Below are 15164 nucleotides of genomic sequence, written 5' to 3' on the forward strand. Positions count from 1 at the left end.
TAAACGTATCACTTTTTCATCCTTATGCAAATAAGTGTCTCTTAAGACACATACATTATATCTCAGGTTCTTTGATTAATTAATTGCATGATATTCTTTTAATCATCTTCCATAATATGCTCTTTAAAGCCATACATACATAATTGCATTCACAATTTGATTGTATTCATGCATAATACCTTATACACAATTTTCCAAATATTTTTTGTAGCATCTTGCCTTTTCAGGCCACTTTACATAATGTATAACATATATCCATTTGATGTTAGCATACACATAAATAAAAGAAGGTTTCAAACTTATCATAAGATTTTGCATTCTCATGCCACCTTGCATGGATCTGTATGTTGTCATGCACATGCATATAGCCAAGTTTTTCAAAATTCATATCATTGTGCATCTTTATGCCACACTACATAGTACATAGCATACATTGACATAAAATTTTGAAAAGAAGAAAAACAAAACTTCGGAGTAAATTCAAATTGTTTTTTTCTTTTATTCATATTCAAATTTGAAACTTTCTTAATGGAAGTTCAAACGATAACATTATTCTCTTTTCTTTTTCATCTACAGTGATAATAATGAAAATATTTACAAGTGAGGATGATAATAACAACATAATGGTATATTAAGAAAAAACATTTTAGTCTTTTTTTATTTTATTTATATAGGTAAAATAATGGGTGTGATTTTAATTTAGTTATTTATTTTTATGAAAAAATGTTTAAAACGAAAGTAATGTTTTCACGATTTCATTAAGTTACATTTACTATACTAATCCTACATATAAATTCTTTTATATAAAAAAAATATTTTTTTTAAATATATTTATACATTAACTTTAATTTTAAATTTTTCATTGATTAGTAAATAGTCAATTTCTTTCCACTATCTCAAATTGTTCTTATTTATCTTTATTTAAATACTTAATTTTTTTTTACCTTTTTTATCTTTCAATTTGGTTTTTATTTTTTAAATTAAGTTTTAATAACTTTAAAAAATAGTCAAAACGTTTATATATCTCAAAACATTATACTTATACAATTTTAAAAAAAAAGTTTTTATTCTAGTTTTATTCGAATATAAATAATTTAAACATACTATTTAATAATTTCCCTCTCCTTTCACCCATTGATTATTCTCAGACTGTGTCTCTCAACTTCAGACTCATCCATTCTCATTCCAGTTTCCGCCATTTGTGTTTCTCTTCCTTTTGGCCATGGCTCTGCACCTCTGTGTCACTTTCAATTCAACCACTTCCAGTTTTACTCAAGGTTTTTTCACTGACTCGAACACTTTTCTGCATCGCATTTTTTTCTCACAGTTTTAACTTACGTGCAAAATTTTCAGGTAGAAAATGCAAGTACGAAGGCCAATCAGTGGTATGAACTATCTCCCGCTCACAATTTGCGCTTCAATTTCCTAAGCCTAACTGCTTTACTTTCAATACGACCATCGATTGATAGTAATTGCCAAACAATTTTGTGCTCTCGAAAAAAAGTAAAAAAACGGTTAGGGTTTACGTTGGATTAGTTTGGGACAAACTTAGCAACGTTTTTTTATTTTCTACATTATTAATCTACTTAATAAAGATATTCATTGAATATGAATATACATTAGGGAAGTGAAACTCTAAATTTGATTAGAGAATGGTAGTTTATAAACTATAGGCAACTATAGCCAACTATAGTTAACTACTGTCAACTTGTATAATCAGTCAAACTTGTACAACTGTAGGTTTCTTTCATTGTATATGTTATCTTCTCAGCTGCCAGTTTATAACAGCTTCTTAGACATCTGTGTCAATACTCTTTTACATAACATTCAATTAGTAAGATCAGTTAATAAAAATATTCTGTTCAATTTCAGTTTTTCCCTCTCTTTTCTCTGTTCACGTTCTTTAAGAGAGAATATCAATAATAGTGTGCCTGCGGTTTTGCACTTACACTTTTGTCCTTCAATTTATTGTTTGTGAAGGGATAAACTCGCAATTTAGTTCTTGAAACATAATGCTCTCTCCTAAATAGTTCTTAAAGGCTTCTAACTAATAAAATTATATAAGTGTGCTCCTAATGTATTAGAAATTATGTGTCTCCAATTATTAAAAGTAATCTTCAAATTAATCCCCACTGTTAGTACAATGTGTTAACTTAGGGCTTTAATTGATGGATATCCAATACGTTATGGAGTATTTATATACTTTAATTAATCAAGGATTATTTAGGTGATGAGTGATAATTGAGGAAATTAATTGATGGTTTATTAGCTTGTGAAAACAGTGCTAAAAAGACTCGTGGAGGGCTTATCTTTTTATCTCTAATGTATATTGCTACAAATGGTGAAAGCTATTTCCTATGAGATGTGGGCTGCACATATATATATCATAATAAAGTGGGACAGTTTTTTGTTGTTCTCTCTCCGTTTTTGGAGGTGCTCTTTCTTTTGTGAAGCTGTCATTTAGACTTGTATAGTAATTCTCTAGGTGAGGCTGTGTCGACAACTTCATTTTCTCATTGGTGTGTTGTTTAGTAGTACTAGAGTGTCTCTTAGTTCTACCGATTTAAGGAAAAAAAAAATGTGTGTATATCTACTTATTAATTTTGAATTTATAAATTGAGTTTGTGTGTAGAGAGCACTTCCTATACGTATATTATCAGTGGGGAAGAAGCGATCACCTGGACTTCAACTCATGGTTGATGAGTATGTTGATAAGCTCAGGTACTATTGCAATGTCGAGGACCTTCAAATTCGGACAAATCCTCGAAACTCGCGGTAAGTTCAGTTCACTGAGTTAGTTTTATTTGAGCACAGTTTCATTTTTGTCATGCTTTGGGTGATGAATGTGAGTTCCAAATTAGTATTGTGAATGTGTGAGTGTGTGTATGCTAGATAGAACCTGTCAGTTTTAGTTACAAATAGTTGTACTGAGGAATTTTTGTTGTGTTGTCTAATAGAAACGGTGGATCATTTGTTTGCCTTATAGTGACCAAAGGGCTCAGGTTGATGCTGAAGATGAGGCAGTGATGAACCTTATAAGGTCTGATGATTGGGTATAGTCTCCAACATGCATGAATTTGAATTACAGTAGTGAAAAATTTGTTGTCCTTATTTGTACTTTTAAGTATGCTGTTTTGTTGAGATGAGAAAGTTAGTGCAATAAAGGATTTGCATTGGCGTTTAGAAATGAATAATGTTGCTTGGTGCATGCTTATACAGTTATAGCTTATAAGAGTTGGATATAATTAAAGTCTTTAAAATTAAAATCAAATCACAATTTTAGGGACTAAAAACAATTTAAACTAAGTTATAGTGATGCTTCCATTTGTTCTGTTGTTTCTCTGAATTGTTTGAAATTTTCTCCTTCTTTACCACATTTTTCTGAAGGCAAACAGATCTGATCTCTATTTGAAGCCTTCTTTATCCTTGCCAAAGCTTTGCAACGCAATTTGTTGTATTTCTATACTCTCTTATTCTCTGGCTTTCTTGTGGTGATGGAATTGTGGTCTCTAATTGGGCCTAACAAATAAGCATTAGTGCTAATTCTGTATCATGTTTTGGTTGCTAACAGTCTTAATGTACTTACCCATGCTATTGTAGCTAAAATTGGGTTCCTTTTCTTCCCAGGAATATTTTCTACCGCACAGACTACTACACTCACTTTGAACTTAATCCACTCCATCATTCTATCCATTAAGATTTATGTCATGTTTTAATTGCCCAGATTGACATTGTTCAAATTTCTGCGAACACTGTAGCAGTGTCTACGTTAAATTCTTGCTTGAAGCTCAAAACCCATTTTATTTGCAACTCATATTTTTCATCATAAAGGGCATGTTTGGTTTAACTTATTTTAAAGAAACAATAGATTACCATGACTAGCTTTCCAAGAGAGCTTCTGAAAAGTGATCATGTCATCAGAATTCATTTAACCCAACATGCTAAAGCGTGCCAGTTACAGAATTTTAGATCTTTGTTTTATCAGAAAGAATCTGTTTTTTCTTCTCCTAATTTGGTTTTATCGGTTATGTACCTGCTCGTATAGGTTGTGATGTTGGATGAACGTGGGCTAGACATAGGATCTGAGCAAATGGCAGAGTTGGTGGGTGATGCAGGAAATACTGTAAGAACATTTTGTAATTGATCTCTGCCGTACATTGAAATTTGTTCAATTATGGGCTTGGTTGAGTATGCTGGCTGGCACTATGATCAAATAAAGCATTATAAGTTATCAATCATGTAACAGACCGTTGGTATCCTGTCTACATCGACATTGAATACCTCAATTCTGTTAATTGTTATGGTGAAATAATACGGTTCATATTTATCATTCTTGGTAGTGCTTATATCAATCATTTTGGTGTATTTCTATCTTTCATGACCTTAGTTGATCGTGAATTGACTTCTCACTAAAACATTTTAATAGCCACCAGAGTTATCAAATCTACTTTTTATTTTTTTTGTAAACTTGCAGGTCACGAAAGCCTTATACTTTGAATTTTGTCCTGTTGTGAAAAACCGTTATCTCTCAAGCTGGCCAAAATGGCCTCTCAGTTTTGAACTCCTGAAGTGTGATTTCTAGTCCTGTAATGCAACGCAAGTTCGTATTTAATCTTATTTAGTATTAAATGCTTCTCAAAAGTAGTATCACTAGTTTTAGTGTTTTTACTTTTCCAGTTTACTGCGTTGTTTGGATTTCTTTTTCAAGCCAATCTATTTTATATATGTTTGTGTGCATGGCGTCTATGTACATTCTCTTGTGATTTTCATTCATGTTAGTTAATTTGTTCTTTTTAATATGAAGATACCTTTGAGCAAAAATTTAATGTTAAATAAAAAATATATTCATTAATTTCTGCTTTCTTACAGGGTGCTTCTCGGATATCTTTTTGTATTGGTGGTCCCTATGGTCATGGAAGAAAAATAAAGGAACGGGCTAACTTATCAATCAAGTTATCTTCACTTGTCTTAAATCACCAAATAGCATTAGTTGTACTCATGGAACAGCTTTACAGGTATCTATAAATTAATCTCTTAATATTGTATTCTAAATTTTTTAATGTTAGACTAATTAGACTAAAGTTGTAGCACTAGGCCTTCATAATTATCTAAATGAATTGATCATATTCTCTGTCGCTAACTTCAATTTTTGACTTGTAGGTCTTGGACAATTTTAAAAGGACAAAAGTACCACCATTAGATATCCTTCCTAATCTTCGTATCTATATGTCTGTTATGACCAATCGAGCTTTCCTCTGAACCTTTTATCTCTTGTCTTCTATTTAACATAAGTTCCTTTTTTGAATTTTGGGTGAAAGACCGAGTTGTCTTGTTATGTATAGTGGAATTTGATTGTATAAGTGTGTATACGAAGTGACGTGAAAAATTGTTACGTTGTTGTTTTTTTGTTTAACTTGTTCCATTATTAAAGCGGAAGGGTGTTTCAGTTAGAATTATTCTAAAATCAAACGTGTAATAGTAAAAGAAATTTTGTATTTAAAGTTATCACATACTTTATCAAGAGATTAAATTGTTCGAATTTTCTTTGGAAGTTTTTCCAAATAGAATATGACATTACTCTTTTTGCATATGACCCTATCCTTTTTGGAAAAACTTGTATACCATATTTAAACTCTAATGTTGTAGTTGTGAGTAGAAAATTAGTACAGGGGTTGTTGCTACCACAACACATGAATGCACACTACCATTTGAAATTATATATTCTTATATCATGAGGTCTCACTCAAACCATTTCCATTGACATCCATCACTTGTCACGCGACAAATTGGATGTACATTTAAAATAATTGAACACATGCATATATGTATAGATGCATGCATTATCAAAATTATTAAGATTGTGTTTGGATGACGTAATTTAGAGGACAATTCATTTATTTGAAAATTTTAAAAGTTTTTATACTAAAATGATTGTATGGGTAAAATAATAGAAAAAAATTGAAATTTAAGAAATTTTAGAAGGTATTTCAAATGTATAAAATAAAATAATTTCAAATTCCTTAAAAGATATAAAAGAATTGAAATTTCATTTATTTTCACTCCACTTATGAAGGTTAAGTTGAGTTAGATCAGGTTATAGACTCAATTAAGTAGGTTCGGGTTGAAGGGTGGGTTGAGTCAACTCGAGCTAAATATTTAGTTGAGTTGGCTCAAACATAAAGTTGAGTCGGTTTGGATTGATAGTTGAATTGATTTAATGCAGGCTATAGGTTGAGTCGATTTGGTGCAAGTCAAAAGGTCGAGTTAATTTGTTCTAAAATGATGGCAAGCTGAGTTGATTGTATTTGAAAGTTAAACTAAATCGTCTTTGGATGAATGATGACTCAAGTTAGTCCAGTTGAAGGTCGACATAGGTTGAAGGTTGATACTACTTGGACAAGTTGAAGGTTAAGACAAGTTGACTCAGGCCAAAAGTGTAGGCAAGTTAATCGGGTCAAAGATCAAGACAAGTTGTTGTAGGTCGAAGCTCAAGACAAGTCGGCGCATCTCAAAGGTCAAGTCAATTCGACACAGACTAAAAATTGAGTTGATTTAACTTGGGTTGAAAGTCAAGACGAGTTAGTCCATACCTATAATCGAGACAAGTCGGTCCAAGTTAAAGGTCAAAAAGAGTCAGTCCATGTCAAAAGTCGAGTAGAGTCGGTCTGAGTCGAAAATCAAGTTAAATTGACTTGGGCCTAAGATTGAGTTGGCCATGATAAAAAGTTAAGATGAGTAAGCTTGGGTCAAAGATTAAGACGAGTTGTCCCAGACTAAAGTTTAAAGTAAGTTATTTCGAGATGAAGGTCGAACTATGTCAACCCACACTAAAGGGTAAAGTCTAGTCATTCAAATATTATTAAAATAGAACTTTTCCTTAAAGAAGAAATTAAATTGTTTTATCCTAATAAGAAAATTGAATTCTAAAATATTTTGACCTACAATTCTATTGAGATAATACAGTTAGAGTCAATTATTACATTCAAGGTATTGTCCTCTTTAGAGCTTGGAGCTTCGTCATAGTTTAATCCTTAAAAGGCATCTCATTGCATTGACTAAGTGGGTCTTTACCCTATTTCTCTTTGAAGTGGAATAGTTTTCCCACTAAGAGATACAACTTGACTTTTGATAACCTTATACTTTGTCTTAAAGATTCTTCAATGTTTAACTGGATATATATTAAGTGTATGAAATATGAATTGAATACTCCTTATGGTAAGATAAGAAGTTGTATTTATAGACTTCTTAGATCATGAATAAATAAATTTATTAAGATAATTAAGTATTAAATCTTGAAGGTATTACATAATTAACTATTATATCATAATATCTTTAGATAATAAAGTATTATATCATAATATCTTAGAGATAAAATAAAATATCATAATAAGTTATTATATTATGTGATATTATTCGTCGATAATTTTTGTTGGTAAGTTTTATTGTTAAAATGGATAACAAAATTTTTATCTTGACTTTGATTATATTGTGATAAAATTTGTTAGTAATTTCTTTTTTTAAAATTCGTTGATAAATCAATCCATAATTGATTTTTTTTTAAATTTATCAATAAATTCCTTATTAATTGTTTTATCGAAAATTTTTAGTAAATTCATCAATTATTATAATTTTTAAAATTCATCAATAAGTTTGATAGGTGCAAATATTTTTGTCAAATTTAGTGAAATATTTATTATAAATTAAATGAAAATGAGTAAAAAAAAATAGGAGAGAAAAAAAGGCTTAAATTCTTAATTAGTCCTAGGGAATTTTCAGTTTAGTATCCGGTTTTAAAAGTGTATACATTAGGTCCATGTTTTGCAATCTGTGTCAATTTAGTGAATTAATGACACTTCAAACAAGTTTGTAACAGCAATTGGAAGGTGCTCAAACGTTCAACCAGTTAATAAACATGCTGCAACTCAAAATGACTTGTCCACTTGCAATTTTCAAGCCAAATTGATGGTTCAAAGGGACTATCAATTTGAACCATCAATTTGGCTTGAAAATTGCAAGTGGACAAGTCATTTTGAGTTGCAGCATGTTTATTAACTGTTTGAACGTTTGAGCACCTTCCAATTGTTGTTACAAACTTGTTTGAAGTATCATTAATTTACTAAATTGACACAAATTGCAAAACATGGAGACACTTGATGTAAAAACGGATACTAAACTAAAAATTCCCTCCTAATATAGACCAATTAAAGATTTAAACCAAAAAAATACTCAAAAGAAAAAAAAGAAAGAGTCAAAATAAAAAATATTAATATCAACAAGATCATGACTATATCAATGAACATGATAACGATAAAAGAGGTAAAGAAAAAGAAAAAATAAGAAACAAAGAAGGAAAAAGAGGAAAACAGAAAAAAAAACTAAATCATCATATTTGTTGATAAATTTTATTAAAAAAAATCATTAATAAATTTCAACAAATATTTACTGATAAATAATTTCTGACAAATTTTAATTATATATAATTACCTATATATTTTCAGTCGTATAGATAAACTTTCTTATTTATAAATAAAATTGATCGTAAATATTTTATCGTTAATAAATCGAAAGTAATTTTATTTAATAATATATTGTTATGATTTTGGTGAATTTTATCTACTAAATTTTCTTGTAATATTTAGATTGATCATATTTAATACTTAAATCACTTTTTAAATTATTTATTCAAGTTTATCTGACAATAATTCTTTAGAAACTATTGTATAAATATTTACAAACTATTGTATAAATAATGATTGGTAAAAATTCTCCATCCACCTGAAAACATAAAATTATTTTTTAAAAACATTAAGGATTTGAAATAAATTATTTTAAGTTTGCACATCATTGAAGAATTTTCACAAATGATTTGAAGGTATGTTACAGATTAACATTATTTAAAATAATCTAATCCCATTATTAGAATTGTAACAAAAAAATCCACAACCCGATTAAATAGTAATAAAAACGAAAATAAATATCAATATAAGAAGAATTCCTTATATATATATATATATATATATATATATAAAATTGAATTCATATCTCATTACAATAATTTCACCTCCCATCAAAGAGAAGCAACGGTGTGGATGAGTTTGCTTCATGTAATGGATAATCCAACAATAACTAACAAAAATAATATTATTATTTTATTAATAGTTGAAATGTTAGGCGAAACTTGTCTACTCTACCATTTAGCAAGATAATATCTTTTTAAAAAAAAAATAATTATATAAAATTAATCCAAAGTGAATCTACTTTGATTATCTCTCTTTTGACACTACATGATTTGACATCACCCTGCACCGTTTTGGAGTCATCCGTTACAAGGATTTTTTTTTTTCTTAAATACAAAACAAATTTTTTATAATTTATTGAATATTTTTATTAATTAAATAATTATAAATTTTCTAAACTTATAAATTTTAAATCTAATATTTTTTTTAACTTTTCCATAACACTGATAGTAATGTCTAAGATACAGTAATTAACGGTTGACCGGTAGTGTGAAGTCCCAACTATAATATAAGTGTAATAAAACCATTCGCAGAGCGTGAAGTCCAAGGCGCGTGGCATCGCGTGCACAAGCAGTTATCGATAAACCAAAACCCCAAAAATTTGAATAACCCTCTCTGCCTTCTCCTTCTTCTTCCTCTCCCCCACTTCATAAGTCCACCCTCACCATCTTACGCGCGCAAGATCTCAAGCGCCGAACATTCTAGAAACTTTTCAGATCGAACACCGTCTTCCATTTTCATTCTCTTGTGTTGTTCTGGTAACTGATTCGAAGGAAGCGGTGAGAGTGATGGGGGATGAGAAAGCTGAGAAGAAAGAAAGTAGTGCGGTGAAGGAGAATATCGAGAACAATGGGGAGAAGACGAAGGAAGAGAAGAAGACAAAGAAGAAGGGGTTTATTTCGCGAATATGGAACGCGATATTCAGGTCCAACAACGACGATTTCGAGAAGAGGCTTCAGTATATCACCAAAGAAGAAAACGCCGTCGTTGTGAGAATGAGCAACAGATCTCGCTCTTGGAGGCGAACCTCTCGCCAGCTTATTTTATTTTCCGTTCTGTTCGAGGTAATTTTTCGTTTTGCTCTGAACTTGCTTGGCCACTGTGGGGAGAGTACAAAAAGTAGATACATAGATATGAGGTTTTGAATTGTGGTTGTGGAGTCTCTGATGATGACGTTGACATGGTTGGAATTGTTTTTGAGATGTGCTTTTGAGGCTTCGGACATTTTTTATGTTGTGGAGACTTTTTGATGCTGCTGGAAATTGCTCTTGGGATGTGGAGACTTAAAAACCTTGATGTTGTGGAGGGTCCAAAAACCTTGACATTGCGAGAATTCGTGGCTGCAATTGTGGTTGCTATTGCGGTTGTGATATGGTTTTGGAGACTTCCAAGATTTGATGTTGTGGAGACTTCAAAGACCTCAACGTTGTGAAAAATAGTTGCTGCAATTGCGTTTTTTTAGAGTGGAGAATTTAAATCCTTGGATATGTGAAGGAAAGTAAGCTTGGGCTTATTTTCGTTTTTTGAAGAAAAGAACAACATTTTTTTCTTTAAATATTTTTTGAAAGATTTAAGTCATGAATTTATTCGTTCGATGAGTTTGAAGGCTGTTGGTATTTTAGTGTTTTTTTTCTTTTCTTTTTTTGTGGACAATGGGTGGACTGGATGAGATTATGGGATGATTTTGGCTGAATCGGGGTTAATAGAAAGTGATCTGTATTTGGGAATGGTCTTAGTAGGTACTTGGGTATTATGAGATGCCTAAGTTCCACATTCAGTAAGATGAGATTCTCCGTCTGGTATTTAAGTTCTCCCTTAATAGCTAACTTTTCAAAGTGGGTTCTCCGAATTTTTTAGTGTTTATCAATTGGTATTCGAGTTATTGGTGTCTGGAAAAGGAATACTTGCAGATCGTATTCATGTGCTCTCCCCCTTTAATAGCTAGCTGTTGAGAGCGGGTTCTCCAAATTCTGGGGTGCTTATCACGTCTTTTAGAAGTTAGTTTGGATAAGAAAGTAGAACCATTTTGGACTGTTAGTGTAGATTTAGTTTGGATTATGCCATAGATTATATGAAAGGAAATGAACATGAAATAGATCCGAGGTGTGTGATAAGACTCTATCTTCTATATAGGATAATGACAATGGGGAATTGCCTCAAATTTTAAAATTTCTCCACTGACATTATCCTTTTCTTTTTGAGTGTGTAAAATTAAATGGATTTTACTTAAAATCGTTTTCAACTTTCAGGTCATTGCTGTAGGTTATGCTATTATGACGACAAGATCAATGGATATGAATTGGAAAATGCGGGCAATTCGAGTGTTGCCAATGTTTCTTTTGCCTGCCTTGTCAACCGCTACATATTCAACATTTGTCAGCTTCACAAGGATGTGTGAGTTCCAAACTCATATATCTCATTCTTTTGCACGAAGTTATATTTTTTGGAAGTTTTAGCACCATTTATTTATCTGTTCTACTGAATATTCCGCTGACTTCTAGGTCAATTTAATGTCCTGATTTTTTTTTTTCATATTTGTGCTCATCAATTGTTCTAGTCTTCCATATATGGTTTATAGTTGGAAGGGTTTTCACTCCATCACCTTTATTAACAACCTCTAAGTGAGTGAAAAAGTCTATATTTAATACTCTAGATGAATAAATGTTTTTTATAAAAATAATTTCTCCGGTATAGTTTTGCAGCAAGTGCTGATAAAAAAATGCTTGATCTTAACATATGTTTACAATAAGTAGAAGTAGAAGGTCCTTAAGATCATAAGCAATCTTTGTACAATTACCGGAAATGAAATTCTGTGCAGAAAAAGGTGAACATGGAGCAGCGTTTATTATACATTTGGTACCATCATTCATAATTTGTGAAGGCTACTACTGATAACCATAGTCATTTAATTTGTAACATTAGATTGCAATTTAATGGTGGGGTTTTTGAACTTGAAGCTAGTTTTTAGAGTTTGAAATGCCAAGTACAGATAATATTAGTTTAATTTTAAATAGAAATATGTGATTTTATAGGTGATCGCAAGGACCAGAAAATTCTTGAGAGGCTTAGAGCTGAAAGGAAAGCGAAAATTGATGAGCTCAAAGAGAAGACAAACTATTACATTACTCAGCAACTCATTCAGGTAATTGTTTAAAGCAATTATTGGTACATAGGTTTCAGTATTACCTCTGTTCTTTTCACTCAGAGCAGACAATATACTGGGGTTGTTTTCTTTCATGCTTTATTTGGTGCATACAATGTAGTATCTTTAGTGCTTAAGTAAATACTAATTTTTACTTGGTGTTCACACACTGCACTTTATAGTAGAGTCAAATCCAGTCAAACAAATTGAACCTGTTACAAGTCATAATCATAGCCGCAGCACTTGATATCACCTAATAAGAACAAAATTGGCCTCCTTTCTTGCACGGGCGTGACCAACTGCTGCTGAAACCAAGGTGCCAATGCCATCACCGCCACACAACTAGTATCAGATGAACCTTCAAGAAATATGGGGCCTAAAATAAAGACTTTCTATATCTCAAACATAATATAAACCTAATCAGACAAAAAAAATATATTCCAAAATAAAGTCTTTTCAAAAATAAGACAATCTCTAAATTGCATAAGTAGGACAGTTATTTCAAAAAGTAACACATAATTAATAAATATTTTACATAAGGTAATTGAATCATATATTCTATTAGAGCCAAGAAGGGATTTTTTTTGGAAGTGTTGTCAGATTATATTTTGCTTGACAACAAACATAACCGGTTACCATCACGCTATCTTGTTACTCATGCAACTGGGTAACATTGATTGTATAAGAGCTAAGCCTCTTTATACTCAGGCCTTATCCCATTATCTGTAAAAATAGATAAACTTATACATAATAAACAGCCACTTTGAATGTTATCGCGTCCATTATGTTATTTGTTAACATTGAGAACTTTTGCCTTGGGGAAGTAAACGAATCGCATGTGATATGACCAATTAAACACTACTAGTTTCTTTTGTATATGTTCCTATGCTTTCAAGTGTATTATTAAAAGTCAGCTTGATGTATATGTTTGCAAATAATTTAATATTATTGTGTATTATACTTGTCTCTTGTGATCCACAGAGATATGACACGGATCCAGCAGCAAAAGCAGCAGCTGCAACTGTTTTAGCATCTAAGTTGGGTTCAGATTCTGGTTTGAACGTGTATGTGGAAGATCAATCTTCTGCTGCTCCAACTGGGAAGACCAAGGATGTTGAAGTTGTGCAGTCAAGTGGTCTTCGAAATCGCAAGCAAGTGAACTCTAGATCCACTAGTCCGGCGACAAAGACAACAAATTATTCTGATGAACAATTAGTTGGTTCTGGGAAAATTAATCAAACTCAAACTCCTGAGCATAATGAGCTTGTTGTTGTTGAACATCATCCTCAAAGTTCAGCAATGAATGATGGAGGATGGATTGCTCGAATTGCAGCATTGCTTGTGGGTGAGGATCCAACCCAGTCTTATGCACTCATATGTGGTAATTGCCATATGCATAATGGTAAGTCGACTGCCTTTAATGTTGTAGGATTTTTTCATACACATGCACTGACACACGATCACACAATACAAAGTAATCGCTAATTTTCATTTTTGAATTATAAAGTGTGTTTTTATCCACCGATTTCCTTTCAGGCCTTTCTCGGAAGGAGGACTTCCCATTCATTACTTATTACTGCCCACACTGTCACGCCTTGAACAAACCAAAGCATTCGGATGAGCATATATCTCTACCAAACACTGATTCTCCAAAAGCAGATGATGGCAAAGAAGTCCAAAAAGCTGGTGCTTCTGACAGCTTAATCGCAAGCGACAATCCTGTAAAAGCGACCCCTGAGATTGAGGAAGTAGCTGACCGGGCTATTTCAGGTGATGAAAGCTAGTTAAATGAGATGCCTCTTTTGGGAATGGACTATTTGAATGAGATGTCTTGCCCTTTGTTTCATGTCAAGGTCCAACTATTAAGGTAAACAACTTTGCGGTCTGTTTCCTTGTTGATGTTGTAACAGAAAGAGTTTTGATATGTTACTTTGAAACATGCAATTTATAAATTATAATACATAAAATACATGGCTTTCTTGTCAATTAAGGAAAGTTTAGAATTTTTGATATATTTTTTCCTTTTCTTTTGTTAGGATACTCAATTTAGAAATCGGACTGTATACCCAAGAGACTTGAAAACAACTTCGCAGTTGGTTTGCTTACTGTTGTTGTAACAAGGAGAGTTTTAATATATTGCTTTGAAACTTGTGGTTTACAAATTATAGTTCACAGATTACATCTCTTGCTTTTGAGTCAAGGCAATTTTTGTGATTTCCATATATTTTCCCTCTTTCTTGGAATAGTTTAATAGATGAAAGCAAAAGCAATAAGAAAATTTCATAAATTGGGATAAGTGTGGATGATTTTAGTGTGAAATATATTTCATAGACATTATAACTTTGTAATACATATGTTATGACTAATGAAAAAATAGTTCTCTCTTTATTCTTTTGCAATTTTAATTTATGTTTATCTTTAGTTTTACGTTATTGTTGTTTAATCATTCAAAAGCATTTTCCTTTACTGCATTTTCAAATTATCCTCGTTGGTTCATTCTGCATTTCTGTCTTTTGTTAAATTTTCATGTCCTATTCATTTTAATCTTTGAAAACCATTTTCAACTATTTGGTTTCATGTAATTAATAATTCTGCGAGATTCTTTTACGCCATTTATAATTTAAGCAACTTTACTTACATTTTCTTTCAAATATTCTTCTTCAAATTAACAAAAGATTATTAAATTCTATTTTTATCTCTTTGGTCAAAATGAAGTTTTGGTAGTAAGTGTCAATTTTAATTCTTACGGTAATGAAAATCGTATTTTGATAATAATAAATATCAATTTTGATTCTTAAATTGCCGTCTAAGTTGAAAAAACAAAGATTGTTTGTCTAAGAAGAATTTACAATCATCATTCTTTTGATTAAGATATTTATATAAATTTACTTTTTTACTGAAAATAAATTGGTAATTTTGGTATGTCTATGTTATTTCAAACACTTATTTCGTTAATTTTAAACATGTGATATTAGTTTTTGTATGAAATTACGTGGTAGTTGAAA

The 15164-nt window shown here is 31.2% G+C and overlaps 2 protein-coding genes across 4 annotated transcripts; both read left to right on the plus strand.

Moving 5' to 3' along the window:
- The first annotated feature begins 1096 nt into the window (after positions 1-1096).
- Positions 1097-5413, plus strand: LOC106764269 (putative RNA methyltransferase At5g10620). Of its 2 annotated transcripts, none has more exons than XM_022782418.1 (7): positions 1097-1277; positions 1354-1385; positions 2633-2775; positions 2987-3053; positions 4046-4123; positions 4475-4600; positions 4870-5011. In XM_022782418.1, the coding sequence occupies exons 1-6, from the start codon at positions 1223-1225 to the stop codon at positions 4580-4582; spliced, it is 483 nt and encodes a 160-aa protein (XP_022638139.1). In that variant the 5' UTR covers positions 1097-1222; the 3' UTR covers positions 4583-4600; positions 4870-5011. The 2 variants fall into 2 exon arrangements, with proteins under 2 accessions (XP_022638139.1, XP_014504019.1); XM_014648533.2 differs by lacking the exon at positions 4475-4600 and adding an exon at positions 5161-5413 and having other exon boundaries at positions 1113-1277; positions 4870-5015.
- A 4158-nt stretch (positions 5414-9571) lies between these two features.
- On the plus strand, positions 9572-14321 carry LOC106762928 (uncharacterized protein At2g24330). Of its 2 annotated transcripts, XR_001375847.2 has the most exons (6): positions 9572-10081; positions 11267-11411; positions 12050-12159; positions 13141-13561; positions 13696-14026; positions 14196-14321. XR_001375847.2 is itself a non-coding variant. In XM_014647056.2 (5 exons), exons 1-5 carry the CDS (start codon positions 9806-9808, stop codon positions 13941-13943), a joined length of 1200 nt encoding a protein of 399 aa, XP_014502542.1. In that variant the 5' UTR covers positions 9572-9805; the 3' UTR covers positions 13944-14321. The 2 variants fall into 2 exon arrangements, 1 of the variants encoding a protein (XP_014502542.1); XM_014647056.2 differs by having other exon boundaries at positions 13696-14321.
- Positions 14322-15164: the final 843 nt, after the last annotated feature.

Source organism: Vigna radiata, chromosome 6, assembly GCF_000741045.1.
Source record: "Vigna radiata var. radiata cultivar VC1973A chromosome 6, Vradiata_ver6, whole genome shotgun sequence".
In the NCBI taxonomy this organism is placed as follows: Eukaryota; Viridiplantae; Streptophyta; class Magnoliopsida; order Fabales; family Fabaceae; genus Vigna; species Vigna radiata.

What these genes read in the sequence shown, in the direction of transcription:
- LOC106762928 (XM_014647056.2), top strand. Translation starts at nt 9,806, where the DNA reads ATGGGGGATGAGAAAGCTGAGAAGAAAGAAAGTAGTGCGGTGAAGGAG. An exon ending in TATTTTCCGTTCTGTTCGAG is followed by an intron (nt 10,082 to 11,266) that starts GTAATTTTTCGT and finishes TTCAACTTTCAG; the next exon opens with GTCATTGCTGTAGGTTATGC. An exon ending in TTACTCAGCAACTCATTCAG is followed by an intron (nt 12,160 to 13,140) that starts GTAATTGTTTAA and finishes TGTGATCCACAG; the next exon opens with AGATATGACACGGATCCAGC.
- LOC106764269 (XM_014648533.2), top strand. Translation starts at nt 1,223, where the DNA reads ATGGCTCTGCACCTCTGTGTCACTTTCAATTCAACCACTTCCAGTTTT. An exon ending in TGGGTGATGCAGGAAATACT is followed by an intron (nt 4,124 to 4,869) that starts GTAAGAACATTT and finishes GCTTTCTTACAG; the next exon opens with GGTGCTTCTCGGATATCTTT. An exon ending in CTCATGGAACAGCTTTACAG is followed by an intron (nt 5,016 to 5,160) that starts GTATCTATAAAT and finishes TTTGACTTGTAG; the next exon opens with GTCTTGGACAATTTTAAAAG.